Source organism: Anomaloglossus baeobatrachus, chromosome 5 (assembly GCF_048569485.1).
Source record: "Anomaloglossus baeobatrachus isolate aAnoBae1 chromosome 5, aAnoBae1.hap1, whole genome shotgun sequence".
Classification (NCBI taxonomy): domain Eukaryota; kingdom Metazoa; phylum Chordata; class Amphibia; order Anura; family Aromobatidae; genus Anomaloglossus; species Anomaloglossus baeobatrachus.
This window is the reverse complement of record NC_134357.1, coordinates 284,494-309,307: the sequence shown is the minus strand read 5'-3', so window position 1 is coordinate 309,307 and position 24,814 is coordinate 284,494. Positions and strand designations below refer to the sequence as shown.

Here is a 24,814-nt window from a genome sequence, read left to right as displayed (position 1 = left end):
CTCCTACATCAATGGCCACCACCTCTATCCTCCACATGATAAGGATATCTCCTTCACCCAGGGTGACTCCCCAGGGACTGGGACGCAGTAGAAGGTTTGTCGTTCTAGAGTCACCGTTCGTCTCGACTGGAAGTCAACTTCCTGATGAGCCTGAAATATTGAGCGAAAAAGACTTAAGGGGGGGGGAATAGGTGAAAGAGGGGAAAAAAGGGGGGGTAAAAATCTCGGCGAAAAACAAAAAGCTCCAAAAAAAGGGAGCAATACAAAATGCGTAAAACAAGTACCAAAAGGCACAGGTGCGGCAGGGCGAGGTGATTCCCCTGCACAGTGTCACAGGAAATAAATCGACATAAAAAAGTGCAACGAAAACCAACAACTGTAAGAGACTGATCTTTACTGTTTATAGTAGGGGTCAAGAACCTACGGCCCGCGTAGTGACATTGTCTGCGGCCCCCGGGCAGATTCCTGGGTCCGCAGTGCTCGGGCCGGCCACCGCGTCTTACCAGCCGCCGGCGCTTTAAATCTCTATGTGCGCTGCGAGGACGTGTATTCCGGAGTCACATTTGCAAGTGACTTGCACGAGTCTCACATCACATCACATCACTTGGTGCAGCCGCACTGTCCCCTGACAGGAGCCGGTCGGCTGCATTTATTTCTATGCAGCTGAGACACTCCTGTCCGGAGAGTGTGCGGCCGCGCTGGGGAATGTGATGTGAGACTCGCGCAAGTCTCTTGCAAATGTGTCTCCAGCGCCGAAGCGTTCACCACTGAAAGCTACGCGAGCATACCATTGGGTCCTCACACTGGCCAGTGTCAGTGTGCTCAGGACTTTGTGGGCGGGGTTAGTGCGCTGCACTCCCGTCCCATAGAAGATAAGCAGCAGCTTCTCTGCTTCCAGTGCTGAGTGCGCCCTCTGGTGCGGTGTGTGCCCCCACCCATAGTGCTGTCTGCCACCTCCCACAGTGCTGTGTGTTCCACCCATAGTGCTGAGTGCTCCCTCATGCTGTGTGCCCCCTCCACAAGTGTATGCTACCCCCCAGTGCTGTATACCACCCTCGGTGCTGTGCCAGTGATGTCCATGTTCCCCTGTGCTGTCCATGCCCCCCAAGTGCTGAATTCTGTGCCCCAGCGCCTCCTGTGGATGTATAGGCCCCAGCGCCTCCTGTGATGTATAGGCCCCCAGCGCCTCCTGTGATATATAGGCCCCCAGCGCCTCCTGTGATATATAGGCCCCCAGCGCCTCCTGTGATATATAGGCCCCCAGCGCCTCCTGTGATATATAGGCCCCCAGCGCCTCCTGTGATATATAGGCCCCCAGCGCCTCCTGTGATATATAGGCCCCCAGCGCCTCCTGTGATATATAGGCCCCCAGCGCCTCCTGTGATATATAGGCCTCCAGCGCCTCCTGTGATATATAGGCCTCCAGCGCCTCCTGTGATATATAGGCCTCCAGCGCCTCCTGTGATATATAGGCCTCCAGCGCCTCCTGTGATACAGTCCTATGAAAAAGTTTGGGCACCCCTATTAATGTTAACCTTTTTTCTATATAACAATTTGGGGTTTTGCAGCAGCTATTTCAGTTTCATATATCTAATAACTGCTGGACTGAGTAATATTTCTGGATTGAAATAAGGTTTATTGTACTAACAGAAAATGTGCAATCCGCATTTCAACAAAATTTGACCGGTGCAAAAGTATGGGTACCCTTATTAATTTCTTGATTTGAACCCTCCTAACTACTTTTTACTGACTTACTAAAGCACTAAATTGGTTTTGTAACCTCATTGAGTTTTGGATACACCTGCCTATGAAGTTCAATCATGAGAAAAGGTATTTAAGGTGGCCACTTGCAAGTTGTTCTCCTATTTGAATCTCCTATGAAGAGTGGCCTCATGGGCTCCTCAAAACAACTCTCACATGATCTAAAAACAAAGATTATTCAACATAGTTGTTCAGGTGAAGGTACAAAAAGTTGTCTCAGAGATTTAAACTGTCAGTTTCCACTGTGAGGAACATAGTAAGGAAATGGAAGAACACAGGTACAGTACTTGTTAAGCCCAGAAGTGGCAGGCCAAGAAAAATATCAGAAAGGCAGAGAAGAAGAATAGTGAGAACAGTCAAGGACAATCCACAGTCCACCTCCAAAGACCTGCATGTTATGATCCGGAACCATGGAAGACCACCACAAATCATTGGCAAAAGGTGACAAGAGCATTGGCAACTAATCTGGCCACCATCCCCTTACTAACCATCAAAACTAGAAGTAGCCGAGGGGTGAACTAACACCCTGTGCACCGCGAACTCAGCCGGAGAACTAACTATCCTAAAAAGGTAGGAAAGATGAATAACTATCTGCCTCAGAAAATAGACAAGAATAGCAAGCCCCCCACATTCAAAGACTGCGGTGATATAGGAAAAACACAATACACAGGTAGATGACAGGATTAGTAAAAGGTGAGGCCCCCGCTGACTAAAATAGGAAAGGACAGGAAAAGGGACTGATGGTGACCAGAGAAAAACCCTGCAAAATACCAACTTCCTGATAGTACAAAAAGGCCCTCAGATCACTCGATCTGAACTCCGTCCTATACCAGGTGCCCTTGTCATACCAATGAACAGAAAACAAGAATTATAACAAATTCAACAAGCCACAAACACATGGACCCAAAGGAGCTATACTCCACACAGAACTGCAGGGAGTTCCTCAACAATCCACTGAGGGGGAAAATCCCTGGAAGGAAATAAACTGAAACCAACCACAACAAATGACAAACCCAGATAAGCAAAAAAAACAGACAATAAATAAACAGCAAGCACTTATCTGGGATAGATGTGGAGTAAAGTAGGATTAAGCAGCGTGGAGATACAAAGAACTGACATCCGGCAACAGCCTGCAATCAGAACAGGACTTAAAGGGGTTGTCCGACATAACAAAAATGTTTGAGTTTAAGCTAATCTGTGCTGTATTGTCATATTAAACACCCCTACATTGTTATTTTTTGTTTTCTAACTTTTGTTCCTCTTGAATTATACCTTTATTCTCTGCAGCTTCTTGTTTACATTCAGCTCCAGCAAACATGATAACTTCCTGTGCTAAACCTCCCAGTCACAGCTGGCACCGCCCGGCCTCACTGTCCAGCCCCACCCCAGTGTCCAGCCGCACCCTCTGCCCGCCCCCTGCACACACATTCCCTGTCAGTATATTCTGCCCCAGCACCTGACCTGGTATCACTACAGCATTGCAAATAACTGCCCCACATCAGGCTCTGCACCCCACACCACATCGGGCTCTGCACCCCACACCACATCGGGCTCTGCACCCCACATCGGGCTCTGCACCCCACACCACATCGGGCTCTGCACCCCACACCACATCGGGCTCTGCACCCCACACCACATCGGGCTCTGCACCCCACACCACATCGGGCTCTGCACCCCACACCACATCGGGCTCTGCACCCCACACCACATCGGGCTCTGCACCCCACACCACATCGGGCTCTGCACCCCACACCACATCGGGCTCTGCACCCCACACCACATCGGGCTCTGCACCGCACACCACATCGGGCTCTGCACCGCACACCACATCGGGCTCTGCACCGCACACCACATCGGGCTCTGCATCCCACACCACATCGGGCTCTGCACCCCACACCACATCGGGCTCTGCACCGCACACCACATCGGGCTCTGCACCGCACACCACATCGGGCTCTGCACCCCACACCACATCGGGCTCTGCACCCCACACCACATCGGGCTCTGCACCCCACACCACATCGGGCTCTGCACCCCACACCACATCGGGCTCTGCACCCCACACCACATCGGGCTCTGCACCGCACACCACATCGGGCTCTACACCGCACACCACATCGGGCTCTGCACCCCACACCACATCGGGCTCTGCACCCCACACCACATCGGGCTCTGCACCCCACACCACATCGGGCTCTGCACCCCACACCACATCGGGCTCTGCACCCCACACCACATCGGGCTCTGCACCCCACACCACATCGGGCTCTGCACCCCACACCACATCGGGCTCTGCACCCCACACACACACACATACATACACACACACACATCGGGCTGTGTACCGCATACACACACACACACACACACACAGTTATATAATATACATTATCCCCCTCATGCACTCTTCTCTCCCACTGCACTGTCTCCCCTGCCCCCCAGCATTCCCCTGTCTCTCACCCCCATGAAGTCTCGTTTCTGCCCACCTGCTGTGTCACCCATGATCTCTTCTCTAGTCCCCCCACTCTGTCAGCCGTGGACGCTCTTCTCTAGCCCCCTCCCCCCCCCCCCCTGCTCGCTCTCCCTTCTCACTCGTGCAGCATGCTGTCTCTTCTCCGTGCTGTGATGATTCCAGTGTCCCATACAGAGCTCAGTGCTGTTGTTCGTTGGTGTCAGGTGACATCCCTGCTTCTGACTGTATTCAGAAGCCAGGAGCATGGGAGGCTGCAGTCATCGGAGACAGTGCATGGGGGAGGGGGGGGGGGGGGGTCACAGTTGCCCGGGCACCATACAACATAATGAGCTGAGGACACTGTTGGGCAAACAGCGCTCACGGTGTCCTAGACAGAGAGGGCAACCCTGTGTTTGTCCAGCACATACAGTGCAGAGATAGCAGCGCACAGGGAAGGGGGCGGGGCTCATCGCACTGTACAGCCCAGCAGGGGGGCAACATGCAGTGGCAGATTTGCATGTCAACATGGGCCTGCCCATGTTGACATGAAATGACCGGAAGTAGCAAAATCACAGCAGGAGCAGTCACATGACCGCTCTGAGCCTAGGGAGAGGGGCTGACAGCAGGGCAGGTAAGTGGTCTCTATCTACTTACCTGCCCCAATGTAGCCCAATAGTGTAAATAATAAAAAAAGCAAAATAAGCCGGATAACCCCTTTAAATAAGCAGAGAGTTAGCAAAGGAAACACCCACTGCACAACACACCTGGTCCAAGTCCAAACCATTCCTGGCCACCAGAGGGAGCCTCCCAGCAGCCAAAACATAACTAACATTCACAACACCTGCAGCATCATCTTGATTCAGATGGTGTCAATGTGCATCGGTCAACAATACAGCGCACGTTGCACAAGGAGAAGCTGTATGGGAGAGTGATGCAAAAGAAGCCGTTTCTGCAAGCACGCCACAAACAGAGTCGCCTGAGGTATGTAAAAGCACATTTGGACAAGCCAGTTACATTTTGGAAGAAGGTCCTCTGGACTGATAAAACAAAGATTGAGTTGTTTGGTCATACAAAAAGGCGTTATGCATGGAGGCAAAAAAACACGGCATTCCAAGAAAAGCACTCGCTACCCACAGTAAAATTTGGTGGAGGTTTCATCATGCTTTGGGGCTGTGTGGCCAATGCCGGCACCGGGAATCTTGTTAAAGTTGAGGGTCGCATGGATTCAACTCAGTATCAGCAGATTCTTGACAATGTGCAATAATCAGTGACAAGTTGAAGTTACGCAGGGGATGGATATTTCAGCAAGACAATGATCCAAAACACTGCTCCAAATCTACTCAGGCATTCATGCAGAGGAACAATTACAATGTTCTGGAATGGCCATCCCAGTCCCCAGACCTGAATATCATTGAACATCTGTGGGATGATGTGAAGTGTGCGGTCCATGCTTGGCGACCATCAAACTTAACTGAACTGGAATTGTTTTGTAAACAGGAATTATCAAATATACCTTCACTAGAGGCTGTGATTTCTGCAAAAGGAGGATCTACAAAATATTAATGTCACTTTTATGTTGAGGTGCCCATAGTTTTGCACCGGTCAAATTTTGTTTAAATGCGGATTGCACATTTTCTGTTAGTACAATAAACCTCATTTCAATCCAGAAATATTACTCAGTCCATCAGTTATTAGATATATGAAACTGAAATAGCAAAAACCCAAATTGTTATAAAGAAAAAAGGTTAACATTAATAGGGGTGCCCAAACTTTTTCATATGACTGTATATACATCACAGGACTGGGGGCATATACATCACGTTGGAGATGCTGAGGCATATACAGTGCCTTGCGAAAGTATTCTGCCCTTGATTTTTTTAACCTTTTCCCACATTTCAGGCTTCAGACAAAAGATAAAAATTTTAATGTTCTGGGGAAGAATCAACAACAAATGGACACAATTGTGAAGTTGAATGAAATTTATGGCTCATATAAATGAGAGTTGGGGCGTGTAATATTATTCAGCCCCTTTACTTTCAGTGCAGCAAACTCACTCCAGAAGTTGATTGAGGATCTGTGAATGATCCAATGTTGTCCTAAATGACTGATGATGATAAAAGGACATTTTTGTGTACTCACCGTAAAATGTCTTTCTTGGAGCCTTTCATTGGGGGACACAGACATTGGGTTATATGGTGTCTCCAGGGGAGGCGTGACACTAGGTTTGAAAAAAGTGTTAGCTCCTCCTCCCACAGCATATAACCCCAGCTAGGCGGGAACTAGCTCAGTTTGTTGTAAAACCAGTAGGAGTAGGACAGCCAAAACCACAAGGGCGGGAACTGTGTCCCCAAATGAAAGGCTCCAAGAAAGACATTTTACGGTGAGTACACAAAAATGTCCTTCCCTTTCTCGCCTTTTCATTGGGGGACATAGACATTGGGACGTCCCACAGCAGTCCCTGGGTGGGAACTGAACTATTAACAGTGTAGAACATCAGCCTAAGAGCGGACTAACAACTACAACTGCAGGGAACACAAACACTGTCAAGAAACCGAACAGTGGCCACTTATAAATGGGCCACTGCCGCCTGAAGGACTTGTCTTCCAAGAGCAGCATCCCCGGAGGCATGCGTATGCACGCTGTAGAATTTTGTAAACGTGTGCACACTGGACCAGGTAGCGGCCTTGCAAAGTTGGTCCGCCGAAGCCTGATGGCGGATAGCCCAGGAGGCACCCACTGCTCGTGTAGAGTGGGCCTGCACAGATTGAGGGGGAACGACACCTCGTGCTTTGTAAGTTTCACACATGGCAGTCCTGATCCATCGAGAAATCGTGGATTTGGAAGCCCGGTCGCCCTTTTTGTGTCCTTCTGAGAGGACGAAAAGGGCATCGGACTTCCGCATCGGCGCTGTTCTGGAGATGTAGATCCGCAGAGGCCTGACAAGATCTAGAGTGTGAAGGGCTTTCTCAGAAAAGAGTGGACCGGGGCCGGGCAGAATGACGGCAACACAATGTCCTCGTTTAGGTGGAAAGAGGATACGACCTTCGGAAGGAAGGCAGGGGAAGGCCGAAGGACCACCTTATGATGGAATATCAGGTAAGGTGAGTGACAGGACAGAGCTGTCAGTTCGGACACTCGCCTGATAGAGGTAATAGCGACTAAAAAGGCAACTTTCCAAGACAGCCGTTGAAGAGAGATTTCTCTCAAGGGTTCGAAAGGAGGAAGCTGAAGTGCTCCGAGAACCAAATTCAGATCCCAGGGATCTAAGGGGTGACGATAAGGGGGGACCAAATGCGCCACCCCTTGAAGAAAGGTACGGACCTGAGGGCAAGAAGCCAGCTGCTTCTGAAAAAAAATTGACAAGGCAGAAACTTGTCCTTTAAGGGTACTGAGAGCAAGACCAGAGTCCATACCGTCTTGCAAAAAGGCAAGAACATTAGGGATTGACAAGGTAAGGGGCGACCGATTATGACGGTCACACCAGGACAGATAGGTCTTCCAGGTCCTGTGATAAAAGCTGGCGGAGGAAGGCTTGCGAGTATTAAGCATGGTATGAACTACCCTCGAAGAAAGACGCGACTTGGCTAGAATCAATGGGTTCAAGCGCCACGCCGTCAAATGCAGCTGTGCTGTATTCTGGTGGAATATTGGACCTTGCGACAGAAGATCCGGTCGGTCGGGAAGACGCCAGGGAATGCCGCTGAGAAGTTGGAGGAGCTCTGGATACCAGGCTCTCCTGGGCCAGTCCGGGGCCACGAGGATCACCGGGATTCCCTCCGCTTTGATTTTTTTGATTACTCTCGGAATGAGAGGGAACGGAAGGAAAACGTATGGCAGGCGAAACTGCGACCACGGGAGGACTAGAGCGTCGGAGCAGAGCGCTAGCGGGTCTCTCGACCGGGATACGAAGGGATGTACTTTGGCGTTTAGCCGAGACGCCATGAGGTCCACATCTGGGAGCCCCCAACGAAGAGTGATCTGATGGAACACCTCATCGTGGAGGGACCATTCCCCTGCCGCTAGACCTTGCCTGCTGAGAAAGTCTGCGGCCCAGTTGTCTATCCCCGGAATATGGGCAGCTGAAATAATGGGAATGTGCATCTCTGCCCAAAGAAGAATCCTGGATACTTCCTTCATCGCTGCGAGTTCCTCCCTGACGGTTGACGTAAGCCACAGCCGTGGCATTGTCTGACTGGATCCGAACCGGGAGGCCCAGAAGCAAGGGTTGAAAGGTCTGAAGGGCCACAAATATGGCCCTGATCTCCAGAACGTTGATATGAAGGGATCGCTCGGGGTGAGACTAGCGCCCGTGAGCAGTGTGGTGGAGAAGCACCGCCCCCCAGCCTAACAGGCTGGTATCTGTCATGACTACGTGTCAGTGGACAGGGCGGAAGGACTTCCCCTGAGATAGGGATGAGACCTCAGTCCACCAGACGAGGGAGCTGAGGGCAGTCCGAGATAAGCGGACTGACCGGTCTAGAGAGGCTGGATTCTTGTCCCAAGAGGACAGAAGATCCAATTGCAGAGGGCGCAAATGGAATTGGGCAAACGACATGGCTTCCATGACTGCTACCATCTTGCCTAACACTCTCATCCCACTCCGGAGGGATGTGTAACGGCGGGAGCGGAGGTATTGGGCGGCGCGGATCAGGGAAGACCTCTTGTCTTCTGGAAGAAAAATCCCGGTCCTGAACCGTGTCTATCAGCATGCCTAAAAAGGTGATGCGCTGATGATGAATGAGGGATGACTTGTTAAAATTGAGAAGCCACCCTAGCCTTGAGAGCGTGTCTGGGCAAATTTGCACGCTTTCTGAGCAAACTTGAGGAGAGCTCCCCTTGACAAGTAGGTCGTCCAAATAGGGAACGACCAGAACGCCTCTGGAGTGCAAAATGGACATGACGGCCGCCATGACCTTTGTGAAGACCCGAGGCGCAGTAGCCAGTCCAAAGGGAAGTGCCCTGAATTGGAAATGACGGTGTCCTACGGCAAAACGAAGGAACCGATGCGATACACATATGGGAATGTGTAAATAAGCATCTTGAACGTCTATGGAAGCTAGGAATTCTCCAGGTTCCATGGCGGCTAGTACTGCTCTCAATGATTCCATTCGGAAAGTTCGAATCCGTACGAATTTTTTCAGCCGTTTGAGGTCCAAGATAGGGCGGACAGAACCATCTTTTTTGGGAACGACAAAAAGTTTTGAATAGAAACCTTTGCCGCGCTGTTCCAGGGGCACTGGAATGATAACGTTTGCTTTTTGCACAGAGGCTATGGCCTGACATAAGGCCTGGCTTTGCGTTGTGGACTTTGGAAGCAGAGAACGCAGAAACCTGTTGGCCGGTAGGGAATGGAAATCGATCTTGTAACCTGAGGTGACGATTTCTCGAACCCAAGCATCAGGAGTATGGTCTAGCCAGATATCCCAAAAAAGCAGAAGCCGCCCTCCAACAGGTGTCGGCTCTGAGGGGTATCCGACATCATGCTGAAAGGGCCTTCGCGGGGCGAGGTCCCTTGGGTTTAGATTGCCTGGAGTGGGAACGCAAGGAAGAGTCCCTTGAGGGACCGGATCCCCGATCTGAGCGTTGCAACGACCCCTGTGATGGTTTTTGGGGGGCGGGCCGAAAGGACTGCCTGCGCCAAGAAGACTTTTTAAAATTTTTGAATACAGGCCGCTTTTGTGGTAGAATGGTACTTTTACCACCCGTCGTCTCAGATATAAGCTTGTCCAGGGATTCTCCAAACAGACGAAGACCCTGGAAGGGGAGTGTGGACAGGGACTTCTTGGAGGCACTGTCCGCGTTCCATATCTTTAGCCACAGGACTCTGCGGGCAAAAACAGCGTTGGCTGCCGTTTTGGGCTGACAAACTAGCTGCATCTAAGGAGCCGTGAAGCAAGTAATTACAGGCTAGAGAGAACAAATCAAGAGCCTCTGAAGGAATATTGCAAGAGTGAAGCAACTTGCGCAAGTTCCTACTCCACACACTCATAGCTCTCGCCACCCATGTCAAGGCAAACAGGGGGCGCAGAGAGGAGCCCGAAGCCTGGAAAATAGATTTGACCGCAGCATCAATTGCGCGGTCGGACGAGTCCTTGAGAGACGCGGTGTCTGAGACAGACATAACCGTGTGTTTAGCCAGCCTGGATACTGGCGGATCCACAACGGGGGGTACTGACCAGAGCTTAAACAGTTCCGATGGAAAGGGATAAGCGAATGAAGAGGAGGCTTTTTATTAAACCTCTTAGGGTGATCCCACCGTTTTAGATATGATTTGATGAAAAATCGGATCCTGGGCAAAGGACTTAGGAGGCTTCTTGGCCCGCTTGATTGCCGACTGAGAAGTCGGGTCCGAAGGCTGATCAGAAATCGACAGTGATTGACAGCCGAAATTAATGTGTCTTCCATATGTCTAGACTCAGAAGGGACATCTGAAACAGAGTCAGAGTCTTGGGAATCGTGGCTACTAAAGGTCACGGAGCCTGAGTCAGACTGAACGGTCGCAATGGCGTCTTTTGGAGACAGTCTTTTTACGTACTGGGAACGAGACACCAGACGAAGGAGGGCTCCCCTGGGGGAGCTGAGCCGGGGGGAGGCTGGGGGAGGCTGTGAGAGCTTGTGGAAGGCTGGGATATCTGAGCGGCCAGGTCATCTAACCTCTTAGACATTAGAAGAGCCCAGGCAGGAATAACGTCATCAGACTGGGGTACTGCCTGGATAGTGGCCGCAGCCAAATCCACAGACTGCACGACCTCCTGGTCCGGCAGCGGAGGCTGTTATGACACGGTAGTAGGGGCATCGCAGCCCCGGCATAGTGGATAGCTTCGGCCATTACAAAAACGAGCGTCCACAGGTGGTACAAGCATAGTACAGGTCCGTAGAGGACGCCTGGGAAGCTTTATCACCCTTGCGGTTACGCATGTCAGCAACAGTTCCACAATAAGTACAGTGAGCCTCTAGCAGTATTATAAAGGGACTGCTGTGGGTGAGGAGCTGCTAGCAGTATAAATGACTGCTATGCAGAGCCGGTATATACAGAGTCATAATCACAGATGAGGATTCTTTACTGTACGAGCAGTGAGACTATGGAGCTCTCTGCCGTATGATGTTGTAATGAGGGATTCACTAGTAAAATTTAAGCAGAGCCTGAACGCATTTCTTGAAAAATATAATATTACCAGTTATGTACATTAGATTTTATGACCGGGTGTTGATCCAGGGAACTAGTCTGATTGCCGTATGTGGAGTCAGGAAGGAATTTTTTTCCCCATTGGAGCTTATTTGACACATTGGGGTTTTTTTGCCTTCCTCTGGATCAACATGTTAGGCTACAGGTTGAACTAGATAGACTTAGAGTCTCCCTTCAACCTTAAAAACTATGAAACTATGAAACTAAGAGTAAAGTAGCGCACCCTGTCAAACAGTCGGTATATACCTACAGGCACAGTTAGTATATACTGCTAAAAGCTGATAAACACCGCCAGCCAGCAGACACACACCGCTAGAAAGACAGCGATATACCACTGAGCAGAGCGGTATAAAGTGCTGCAGAATCGCAGAGCCAAGGAGGCGATCTCACCCGTGTCTGCTCCCCACATGTAATGGCGTCCAGCATTCTCTGGCAGCATAGAGGGGAGAGATGGCCCACTTGAGGGAACGGTTTCTAGAGCAGTGAAGGGGGCGATGCTAGAATGCAGGCCGACGCCGGGAGCAAAATTAAGGATTCTTCCCCGGGAACACTGCCTGCATCGCCCCACCGGCGCCTTTCCAGGCGGCGGTTTAGATGCAGGGGACTGACTCGTCGTCTCCCTACCTGCTCCTGGCTCCGTCTGAAGACGCGTCGGTCCTGGGATGCGGCGATCTCGGGGACGCATCTTCGGCTCAAGGCTAGCAGGTGCTCGGCTCTGCTTAGCCCTCTGGAGCTACCTTGGTGTGAGGTGCTTCCAGGGAGCCTGGAGGGGTACGCAGACCCGACCACTTGGGCGCGAGGGAAGACTGACTGCTTGTGCACGCCAGGTTTCCTCTGCCTGTACACGGGGGGGAACGGGGGTGGCAGGGCACCCTGGTATTGCCAGTATCAAAAATAGAATGAATAAGAAAAGAAAAACAAAATAAAAAGTAAAATTAAGCTGGCGTGAGGCACCTCTGGTGGAGCTCAGTCCAGACATGTCAGCCTCCCTGCTGACACTAGGAAAAAACTGAGCTAGCTCCCGCCTAGCTGGGGTTATATGCTGTGGGAGGAGGAGCTAACACTTTTTTCAAACCTAGTGTCATGCCTCCCCTGGAGACACCATATAACCCAATGTCTGTGTCCCCCAATGAAAAGGCGAGAAAGGAATATACTCCCCTGTGTGTAATCAAGTCTCCGTATAAATGCCCCTGCTCTGTGATAGTCTCAGTGTTGTGTGTAAAGTTCAGAGAGCATCATGAAGACCAAGGAACACAACAGGCAGGTCTGTGATACTGTTGTGAAGTTTAAAGCCGGATTCGGTTACAAAAAGATTTCCACAACTTTAAACATCCCAAGAAGCACTGTGCAAGCGATCATATTGAAATGGAAGTAGTATCATACCACTGCAAATCTACCAAGACCTGGCCGTCCATCCAAACTTTCATCTCAGACAAGAAGACTGATCAGAGATGCAGCTAAGAGGCCCATGATCACTCTGGATGAGCTGCAGAGATCTACAGCTGAGGTGGGAGAGTCTGTCCATAGGACAACAATCAGTCGTACACTGCACAAATCTGGCCTTTATGGAAGAGTGGCAAGAAAGCCATTTCTCAAAGATATCCATAAAAAACGTAGTTTAAAGTTTACCACAAGCCACCTGGAGACACTAAACATTTGGAAGAAGGTGCTCTGGTCAGATGAAACCAAAATCAAACAAAATGTTTTGAGTAAAAGCAACAGCTCATCACCCTGAACACACCATCCCCCCTGTCAAACATGGTGGTGGCAGCATCATGGTTTGGGCCTGCTTTTCTTCAGCAGGGACAGAGAAGATGGTTAAAATTGATGGGAAGATGGATGGAGCCAAATACAGGGCCATTCTTGAAGAAAACCTGTTGGAGTCTGCAAAAGACCTGAGACTGGGACGGAGATTTGTCTTCCAAGAAAATGATCCAAAACAAAGCAAAATCTACAATGGAATGGTTCACAAATAAATGTATCCAGGTGTTAGAATGGCCAAGTTACAGTCCAGACCTGAACCCAATCGAGAATCTGTGGAAAGAGCTGAAAACTGATGTTCAGAAACGCCTCCATCCAACCTCACTCAGCTCCAGCTGTTTACAAAGGAAGAATGGGCAAGAATTTCAGCCTCTCCATGTGCAAAACTGATAGACACATACCCCAAGAGACTTGTGCTGTGATCGCAGAAAAAGGGGGAGCTTAACTTAAAGGGGATAAATAATATTGCACGCCCCAATTTTTGGTTATTTATTTTTTAAAAACAGTTTAAAATAAGGAATACATTTCCTTCATCTTCACAATTGTGTACACTTGTTGTTGATTCTTCACCCGAACATTAGCATTTTATCTTTATGTTTGAAGCCTGAAATGTGGGAAAAGGTTGAAAAATTCAAGGGGCTGAATACTTTCAGTGCCACCGTCCACAAAGCATCCCACTACTCCAGCAATGTGCGAGTCCATCACCACAGACTGTGAATACAGCAGTGCCTGAGCCGCCATCATCACCGCAGACTGAATACAGCAGTGCCTGAGCCGCCATCATCACCAGAGTGTGAATACAGCAGTGCATGAGCCTCCATCACCACAGAGTGTGAATACAGCAGTGCCCGAGCCGCCATCACCACCACAGAGTGTGAATACAGCAGTGCCTAAGCCGCCATCATCACCGCAGAGTGTGAATACAGCAGTGCCCCAGCCGCCATCATCACCGCAGACTGTGAATACAGCAGTGCCCCTGAGCCGCCATCATCACCGCAGACTATGAATACAGCAGTGCCTGAGCCGCCATCATCACCACAGACTGTGAATACAGCAGTGCCTGAGCCGCCATCATCACCACAGACTGAATACAGCAGTGCCCCTGAGACGCCATCATCACCGCAGAGTGTGAATACAGCAGTGCCCCTGAGCCGCCATCACCGCAGACTGAATACAGCAGTGCCTGAGACGCCATCATCACCGCAGACTGCCCTGAGACGCCATCATCACCGCAGAGTGTGAATACAGCAGTGCCCGAGCCCCCATCATCACCGCAGAGTGCGAATACAGCAGTGCCCCTGAGCCCCCATCATCACCGCAGAGTGTGAATACAGCAGTGCCCCTGAGCCGCCATCATCACCGCAGACTGTGAATACAGCAGTGCCCCTGAGCCGCCATCATCACCGCAGACTGTGAATAGAGCAGTGCCCCTGAGCCGCCATCATCACCGCAGACCGTGAATAGAGCAGTGCCCCTGAGCCGCCATCATCACCGCAGACTGTGAATAGAGCAGTGCCCCTGAGCCGCCATCATCACAGCAGACTGAATACAGCAGTGACCCTAAGCAGACACCATTGCTGTTGATCGAACAGTATATCATCTGTAGGACTACATCGGCCACTGCCATGAGTAGTATGTGGTAGTGTCCAATAGCAAGGAATAGGACAGACATGCGGCCACTCACCGTACAATCAACCACGTCTCTGTACTTCCCGAGGTGCAGGCTCTGAGGAGAAAGAAGGATCCGGTGATAGTGGATGCCCCAACAGCTCAGTCAATCCCATGGAAGGCCTCCCAAACTACCACAATTTCCCCTCCATTGTCCTCCCACCGGTACTCACCCTGGCATTGCTTCCCCGATCAACAGTCTCATAGATGCCCATATAAAACTCTGGATCAAACATGTCCTGGATCATACAGCGGAAGTGAAGGAGCCCCCCGGGCCGCACATAATGCAGGGGGACAGAATTCAGGCTGGGGACCTAAGAGACAGACACAGGAGTCACAATGGAGAACCACACATCCCAGAAAACCCTTACTATAATTAGGAGAGGTGGGGACGGGCATACTACCCATTAGTAGCCTCCCAACCCCCTGCCCACTTAACAAGTCTGCAGTGCCGAGACCCTGAGAAATGGTCTTGACAGCTCTCCAACGCAGCAGGACATATCCGGCACATGAGACGACTGGATGATGAGGGTTTCAGCTGCATGTTCATGGCCGCCAGAGGGCATACGAGTGGTCAGCCCCAGGAGGCCATCATCAGGTGTCGCTCCCTCCACGTGTCCAATGTACACTCCCTGACAGTTCTGTCGCTTATCCATGTTATGAAAGTAAAAGCTTATAACCTGACTTTAAATTCATCCATTGGTTTTTATAAATTACTCTTTTGAAAGCTGAAACCCTCCCAAATTTGGTTTAGGTTATGAAAATAAAGTTGCTGTAATATTGATCATTTAATGAACACAGAAAGGTCAGACTTTGCAAGACAAAAGTTTTGTCGCCCACAGAAAGTAATGTGAAATTCAAACAAATAAATTAACTTAATACAAAGATATGTTGCATAACATTAGTGAATGAAGTTGTGGTGCTATTAGAGCCATATTTAATACTAGCTGTAGTACCCGGGCATTGCCCGGGACAGTAACGGTCTCTCTCCCAGTCTCTGCCTGTGTGTCGCTGTCTGTCTCTTTCCTTGTCGGTCTATTTCTCTCTGTCTGTATTTGTATCAGTCTGTCTCCATCTCTGTGTCTGTCTCTGTCTGTCTCTTTCCAGGGCCGTCTCTGTCTGTCTCTTTATCACTCTCTACCGACATCATATTACCTCACGCATAAGCTTCAACTAACAGTTTATTTTTTTCCTATAGCAACCACTGACAGTTGCTATTAATAACCTATAGCTCCCACCTCCATGCAGTTTAATGGCGGCAGGATTTTAGAGACTAACTGTAAAGCACGGGGTTAAAATTTTCTGTCAAAACATAGTCTACAACGTTCCATGGGTCACATGAGGAGTCTGTGCAAAATTTCGTGATTGTAAATGCAACGGTGCGGATTCGTTTAGCGGACATACATACACACACACATACACAAAATCTAATATATAAAGCTCAGTGTGTGACTTCCATGAGCTTGAAGGACGGCATCCATGCGGTTAAACAATGATTCATACAATTTATTGATGAAGTCATCAGGAATAGCAGAGAACACCATCTTAAATGCCTCCCAGAGCTCATCTAGATTCTTTGGTTTTGTCTTCCAAGCTTCCTCTTTCATCCCACCCCAAACATGCTCAATGATGTTCATGTCTGGTGACTGGACTGGCCAGTCCTTGAGCACCTTGATCTTCTTTCCCAGGAGGACCTTTCTTGTAGAGATGGATGTCTGAGATGGAGCACCATCCTGCTGCAGAATTTGACCCCTTTTATGATTGAGAATGTAAGAGGTAGCTAATAGTGTTGAGCGAGTATGCTTGTCACTACTCGCACGAGTATCACTGTACTCGGGCTACTCGGCGGGTACGGAGTAATCTCGCGATACTCGTGTTGTACTCGTGGTCTTCATTCCTGCATGTTGGCGCTCTTTTGAGAGCCAGCCCTCATGCAGGGATTGGCTGGCAGACCACTGTAATGCCACAGCCCTGTTAGTTGTGGAACTGCAGTGATTGGCCGGCCCTCACAGCATGACCGTGCCTTTAGCCCGACACTTCCCCGCTCGGCTAAGCCCCCTTCCCGCACTCCACTCCGCATGCATGCATGCATTTTATATATATATATATATATATATATATATATATATATATATATATATATATATATATATATTATATATATATATATATATATATATACGCATACACACACACACGCACGTTTTTTTATTTACTTTACAATTTTATGGTTTCTACATGCTGCCGGGGGTCATTTCAGAATAATACTCGGGTCTCCCATAGGATAACATTGGGCTCGGTGCTCGGGCCGAGTACACGAGTATCTTGGGATGCTCGGCCCGAGCCTCGAGCACCCGAGCTTTTTGGTACTCGCTCATCACTAGTAGCTAATACTTCTTGATATTTTAGGCTATTGATATTGCCTTCCACCTTGCAAATGTTTTCCACACCCCCATACTGAATGTAACCCCAGACCATGATCTTTCCACCACCAAACTTAGCTGTTTTCAGGATCCATACGGGCTCCAGTAGGTCTCCTGCAGTATTTGTGGTGGCTGTGGTGTAATTCAACTGAAGATTCATCAGAGAAATCCAACTTCTCTCATTTTTCCGTTTAGCAGGCTGTGGAACTAGGCCAATGCCTCACGTTTTTTTAATTGCCTTTTGTTTAGTGCTGGCTTGTGGGCACTGATTCAACCATGGAGGCAATTCCGAGACAGAATCCTACAAACTGTTCTAGTTGACACAGGGACTTGAGGTGATCAGGCCTTTTGGAGCTCTGCTGCAGTGGAAGAGGGGCTGGCTTTGGATTTTCTAACCAACAAACGTTCCTCCTGAGCAATTGTCTTGCGGGGTCTGCCGGACATGGGCTTGTCAAAAACATCTCCAGTCTCTTCAAATTTTTTTTTTTTTAATTCTTTGCACTTGATGCTGAGACACATTAAAGGTGCCAGCCACCTCTGCAGTGGATCTGGTCTTCAGCCTCTTGATAATCAAGGCTTTAGTCGCAGGGTGGATTTTTGTCAGAGGTCAAGTTGCAGTTCAAGTGAAGCTCTGGGATGCTGGCTTTCTTTTTATACACACCCACTAATTAAAAGATCATTTAGTGAGCACAGGTGAGGATGTAAACTAGGAGACAAGGCGACAAAACGTTTGTCTTTCCAAAATCTGACCTTTCTGTGTTCATTAAATGATCAATATTTCAGCAACTTTATTTTCAAAACCTAAACCAACTTTGGGAGGGTTTCAGCTTTCAAAAGAGTAATTTATAAAATCAATGGATGAATTTAAAGTCTGATTATAAGTTTCTATTTACATAACATGGATAAGCGACAGAACTTCTGTCAGGGAGTGTAAGCCATGTATATGATGTTCAAACACAGAATACGGCAGACGTGAACCATGGGGCCCATATGTACCACGCAGTATAGGAAGGACTATAGCCGCATAAGGCTATGTGCGCACGATGCGTAAATTCATGCAGTTACGCTGCGCTGCACTGCACTGCATGCGTCCTGCGTCCCCTGCACAGTCTATGGAGATTGTGCAGGGGCCGTGCGCACGTGGCAGTTTAGTGCGCAGCGCTTCGGCTACTGCCGAAGCGCTGCGCAAAAAGAAGTGACATGTCACTTCTTCCGTGCGCTTTGCCGGCAGCTCCTGCTCTGTCTATGGCAGGAGCTGCAGGCAGAGCGCACGTTCTCGCCAGCACCATGCGCTTCAGAACGGAGCTTTTCAGCTGCGCTCTGAAGCGCACCTTTTACGGTGCTGGGCTAGTACGCAACGTGCGCACATACCCTAAGAGTGACCCGGCAGCGCTGACCAGCGGTAATAATACTGATGTCACCGCTCAGAAGTGCCAGTCTCCGCAGCGCAGCGTGACAGAGTGACCTGACACCCCTGACCAGCGGTAATATTACTGAGGTCACCGCTGATCAGAGGTGCTGGGTCTCCTGCACCGCAACGTGACCCACCATCCCTGAACAGCGATAATGTTACTAAGGTGCAGTGTAGTATCCCCAAGAATTGAGTGTAAGCAAAGTCTACGGAGTGTCAGAATGAGGCACCATAGACTTTGTTGGAGTCCCTGGACTACTTCAAACCAGCTGGGAATTGTTTTTAGTTATTTTTAATAAAAAGTGATGAATGAGGGCATGTGCCTTGTTTTATTTTTCAATGTTTGTATTTTTGTGTAAGATCTCTTTTATATAGACTACGGCGGAGCTGTATGGGTTTTGTTTTTTTTTTTCTTTTTAAAAAAAATGGTAAATGAGGTAAAGTTTTGGGTAGTGTTTATTGAAATTAGTGTGTGTTTCTTTGTTTTTTATTAGTTGGTTAGTAATGGGGGGGGGGTGTCTGATAGACCCCTCCATTACTAATCCCAGGACTTGATGCCAGATGTGAATTCACAGCTAATATCAACCCCATCTACCATTTCCCCAATTGCAACCGCACCAGGGTAATTGGGAGCACCAAAATTGAAGCTTCTAATGGATGTGCCACTTATGGGACAGCTGTAGGCTGCTATTTTTAGGCTAGTAAGGGCTGTTCCAGCCTGATAGAAGCAGCCCCCAGCTGTCTGCTTTACTTGTGCTAATTATCACAAATGGGATGACCCCATGTCATTTCTTTTCAATTTATTATTTGGCTAATAGTTGTAAAAATGTATCACCTATCTGCACATCTTTAAAACACAAAAAAAAACAAACAAAACACAACATACCTTTCAGTGTCATGTGTTTTATCCGGCAGGAGTCACACAGACAGCACACACGGATGGGCAAACTGATGGTTAAAGTGGAACGTGCAACGTGTGCGTTTCTTAAATGGATGCATGAAAGGAGTTTTAAAGGGTCTGTTTGGTCTAAAATGCTAAGTCTGTAGTCTCCCTGTGTCACTATGTGACTACACTGTGCGCTGTGAGGATTCAACAGTTTCTGAGCAGGAACCTCAGTCACCTGGAAGTAATTGTGTAAAATGCACGTAGGCGCGGCCTTCCTCAATACACTTAAGTTGGGTGTTTGGCCGGGAACATTCATATTGCAATATTGCAGTTACGCCACCTCCGTACCCGGCTCAGAAAACGGATTTATGAGTCTACACACAGTGACTGCAGACTTTAGAGCGGACAATTGCTTTGAGATAATTAGGTTTTAAAAACATTTCTTAAAACAGAAAGGAAAAAAAGTCCAGCTCACCGATGGTGTCACTAGGATGCAGTATGGAGCACGGAGATGCTTCAGCCGGAAAGTGTACAATAATCTGAAAGAAGATGCACAAACTTGTGCTCGCCTTTATTCGGTAAAATCCTTCCGGTAACAGCATTGCCCAAGTTTCCGTAATTATCTATGCGTTTCGGGTTTCACTGCATCCTTCGTCATGACACCTGAAATGCGTGTATAATTTTACTGACTAAAGGCGAGCATATGTTTGGGAAGCTGGCGCTCTGATAGATTTCATAAAACCCCAGTGCAAACCAGAAGTAGGTGTCATATAAAACGAGTCCAACTGCTTCCTGGCCAAGGGCACTACCGTGAAATTGGAGGTTGCAGCTCCGTCCTTTGGTCGGCAGGCAGCATGGTCGACAGAAGATGGTCTAAGGCTATGTTCACACTAGAAAAATGATTTTTCTTAAGAAATTTCTTAAGAAATTTCTTAAGAGTGCACCTGTGTTAAAAAATGCACCAAAAACGCACCTGCGTTTTTGCCGCGTTTTCGGTGCGTTTTTGGTGCGTTTTTGGTGCGTTTTCGGTCCGTTTTTGGTGCGTTTTTACCGCTGGTTGCTCCCTGCGTTATTGTGCCAATTATCTATGGCAAAAAACGCAGTTAGCTGCAGAAAAGAAGTGACATGCTCATTCTTTTTCTTAAGAAAATCTACTGAAAGAATTTTCTTAAGAAAAAAACGCAGTGTGTGCACAGCTAATTTTTTTTGCCATAGGTTTTGCTGGGGAATGTCTGCAGAAAGGTTACAAGAATTTCTCAAGAAATTTCTGCAGCAAAAACGGACCCAAAACGCAGGTAAAAAACGCAGTGTGTGAACATAGCCTAAAGACAAGGAGACTTACAAGGACTTCACCTCTTTTCTTAGCAGAACTCCGTCCCATGTATAATAATGTTATGAAGTTGCTTTATTAAAGAAGTTATCCACTACCTTAACTCATTTTTATTCCTTAAACGTGCAAATATGTGCTACGAAATGCACCCATCTTACAGTAGTATAAACCTTTTATCATGCAACTGATGTTTACATCCATCCTTTCCTCTCACCAGGCTTCCTATTCTCTGTAACTACAAGTTCCATGATGCACTGCTGTGGCCTGTGATCCAGCACTTAGCACACTCCTCCCCTGCTGCAGAACATTTTGGGAGATACCAAGTGTTAGAGCAGCCCAGGGCACATACAATATGTTTGTAATGCAAATTTTGGCACTTTTCAGCTGTTCACTAGAGTTTAGGTAATCCAATCAACAAAGTGAAGTGCGGTGTTCTGCATTTCAAAAGCACAGATGTCAACCCCTGCTGTTATTGCTGAATTAAACTGTCATCTCAGCTCATGAGGCAGATGAGTAAAGGTACCTTCACACATAACGACTTACCCGCGATCCCGAAAACGATGCGACCTGATAGGGATCGCAGGTAAGTCGCTGGGAGATCGCAGGTGAGATGTCACACAGTGAGATCTTACCAGCGATGCAGAACAATACAGATCGCAGTAGCGACCTGTATAACGATCTCATCAGTCACTGTGATCCTGTTACACAGTGTCAAACACAGCGATGTGTCCTGCCCAGCAGGACATCGCCTTTGAAGAAAATGGCCTGGACCATTCTGCAACGACTAGAGATCTCACAGCAGGGGCCTGATCGCTGGTAAGTGTCACACATAACGAGATCGCTAACGGGATCGCAACTGCGTCACCAAAACGGTGACTCAGCTGCGATCTCGCTAGCGATCTCGTTATGTGTGACAGTACCTTTACTCCAAAAAGTCTGCACCACCATTGTCACAAACCACCGGGGGGGTCACTCAGAAATCCCCCGCGCTGGCTACCAGTACGTCACAATCGGGGGGTAACAAGTGGGGGTCACCCCTCCTTTATACCTCCCGACCGACAGACAGAGCACGTGACGCGCTCTCTAGCGCCCCTCTTATAGTCAGGCCAATTATGGAATTGCCCGACAATAAGCAAGGAGGCCGCTATACTACTTATGCCGATTATTGAAGGGTCCCCGGTGAGAGTAGGGTATATATTCCCCCGACCTCCGCGGGCGGAATATATAATATCTTCCCGAATCTCACTGGCCTCCCCACAATAATCCTTGGCACAACTCGCTGCCACCAACCGCTTCACGGTAACTATTAGCCGAACACACAGACGTGGGATTCAAGATCGAGATAACAGAACAGCCCAAGATTAATTATATAATTTAATCAGCCTAAAGCACACTAGAAACTACAATATATACAATAGGGAATCTACAGAATATACATAGGTCAGAGTACAGTTACAATCAAAGCATGGGTTACAAACAGGCATACACAGTTCCAGCAGTTACCTTGTTGCGTCTGGCCACAGGGGGGCGCTGTACCCAGGTTTCTAGGATCCTTCCCACAGATGTTTCCTACACGTGCCCCCAGCGAAAAGAACCCTGGAAAATGGCCGAAGTAGGGTTATCAACCTGGGCAGATCCAGGTCCCCTCCTACCTTAGTGACCTCAGAGGGAGCACTGCTCCACCCCTGGCTTGAGTTATGGACAATCCACAACATGGAATATGGGCCATAACTTTGCCTGGGAGCGTCGTAGGCGGACGCCAATGCTCTCATTGTGACAGTTATGAATTTAGCTACAGAACGAGGGGACTCATGACCTGTCTGCCAGTTCCCCATTGGCTGATATCACGCCTGGGGCATTTCCCAATGTCCTGCTCCCATAAAAAGGGTGTGCCGGCATCCGGACGCCAATGCTCTCATTGTGACAGTTATGAATTTAGCTACAGAACGAGAGGTTTCATGACCTGTCTGCCAGTTCCCCATTGGCTGATATCACGCCTGGGGCATTTCCCAATGTCCTGCTCCCATAAAAAGGGTGTGCCGGCATCGTCTGCATGCGGAGACACCATTTTTATGGTTGCCATATTTATCGGAAATATGGCTTGCGAGATATGAACCATTTTTTACTGGAGTCGTTCTGTCTGGCTATTTCCATAGCCTTGCTAATGAGATACAACTCTTGTTACAGGGTGACGGCAGGGAGTCATCCTGTGTCCATTGTTCCCACACCACCTCATCTCCATATCACAGGACATGGCCATGGAGGTGTAAGTGGAACACTGAGAACAAGAAGGGAGGGGGCACTGCCAGGGAGTGATGAGGGATTATGACTGGAGTCATAATTCATCTTCATATCCCGGGATTTGCCTCACACCTCCCCCCTTTTGAGGGCGCTAGGGGGCAGCACACTCCGGTGTTCCCCCGTGCGCCCGTCCGCGACCTCTCCTTGTCGGGACAGCCCGTCTGCGTTACCGTGGTCACGGCCCCTTTTGTGGCGAATGGTGAAGTTGTATTGCTGGAGCGCAAGGCTCCATCGCAACAATCGCCCATTCGTCCCAGAGACGGTGTGCAACCAGCTGAGGGGATTGTGGTCCGTCTCCACGATGAAGTGGCGCCCGTATAGATAGGGTTGCAGACGCTGCAGGGCCCACACTATGGCCAGGCACTCCTTCTCCATCGTGGAATAGGCAACTTCCCTTGGTAACAGCTTCCTGCTCAGGTACAAGACTGGGTGCTCTTGGCTCGCAGAGTCCACCTGGCTGAGCACCGCACCGAGGCCGAAGTCACTGGCGTCGGTCTGTACTACAAACGGCCGCGTGAAGTCGGCTGCCTGTAGCACGGGCGGGCTGGACAGGGCGTCCTTTAGGGCCCGGAAGGCTGTCTCGCAGTCCATTGTCCAATCGACTGCAGAGGGCAGCTTCTTCTTGGTGAGGTCCGTCAAGGGCTTTGCCAGGCTACTATAGCATGGAACAAACCTCCTATAGTACCCAGCGGTCCCCAAGAAGGACATCACCTGCTTCTTGGTCCTGGGGGTGGGCCAGGATGCGATGGCTTCCACTTTCTCAGGCTCGGGCTTCAGTGTTCTCCCACCTACCCGGTGACCGAGGTACTGGACCTCGCTCATGGCCAGCTGACACTTTCCCGGCTTGATGGTCAAACCTGCCCGGTGGATCCGCCTGAGCACCTGTGCTAGATGCTCTAGGTGGTCCTCCCAGGTGGGACTGAAGACGGCAATGTCATCCAGGTACGCGGCCGCGTACCCTTCAAGTCCCTTGAGCAGGGTGTTGACCATCCGCTGGAAAGTGGCAGGGGCATTCCTCATCCCGAATGGCATCACCGTGGACTCGTACAGTCCAAATGGGGTAATAAAGGCAGAGCGTTCCCTGGCCTTGCGAGTCAGGGGGATCTGCCAATATCCCCGGCTCAGATCCATGATGGTCAGGTACTGAGCCCCGGCCAACTGATCGAGCAGGTCATCGATGCGTGGCATTGGGTACGCATCGGCGACCGTGACCGCATTGAGCCCCCTGTAGTCCACGCAGAACCGAGTGGTTCGGTCCTTCTTAGGGACGAGGACTACAGGCGAGGCCCAAGCGCTGTTGGATGCCTGGATCACCCCCAGCTTCAGCATCTCGTCAATCTCCTGGCGCATGTGTTGCTGCACCTCCAGGGAGACCCGATATGCTGAACGCCGGATCGGGGGATGATCCCCAGTGTCCACGTGATGGACAGCCAAGTCAGTCCTTCCGGGCTGGTTGGTAAACAACCCCCGGAAGGGGAGGAGGGTGGCCCACAGCTGGGACCGTTGGTCTTCCAAGAGCTGGTGGCCAACCTCCACATCCTCAATGGATCCGCCTGCCCTAACCTGGGCTAGCATATCCAAGAGGGTTTCCGCTTCTCCCTCCTCGGGCAGGTTGCACACGGGGAGCGCACATGC

The 24,814-nt window shown here is 49.5% G+C and overlaps 1 protein-coding gene across 2 annotated transcripts in view; it reads right to left on the bottom strand.

Moving 5' to 3' along the window:
- MCMBP (minichromosome maintenance complex binding protein) overlaps nucleotides 1-24,814 on the bottom strand; it is a 229,680-nt gene that overhangs the window by 127,333 nt on the left and 77,533 nt on the right. Inside the window, exons 3-5 of one of the 2 annotated variants that reach the window (XM_075348130.1) lie at nucleotides 15,002-15,142; nucleotides 14,845-14,886; nucleotides 49-150 (exon numbers count right to left, since the gene is read on the bottom strand). In XM_075348130.1, coding sequence (XP_075204245.1) covers nucleotides 49-150; nucleotides 14,845-14,886; nucleotides 15,002-15,142 — 285 coding nt within the window. Of the gene's footprint in view, nucleotides 1-48; nucleotides 151-4,353; nucleotides 4,418-14,844; nucleotides 14,887-15,001; nucleotides 15,143-24,814 lie in introns of those variants that run through there. The other variant, XM_075348131.1, reaches the window with a different exon arrangement.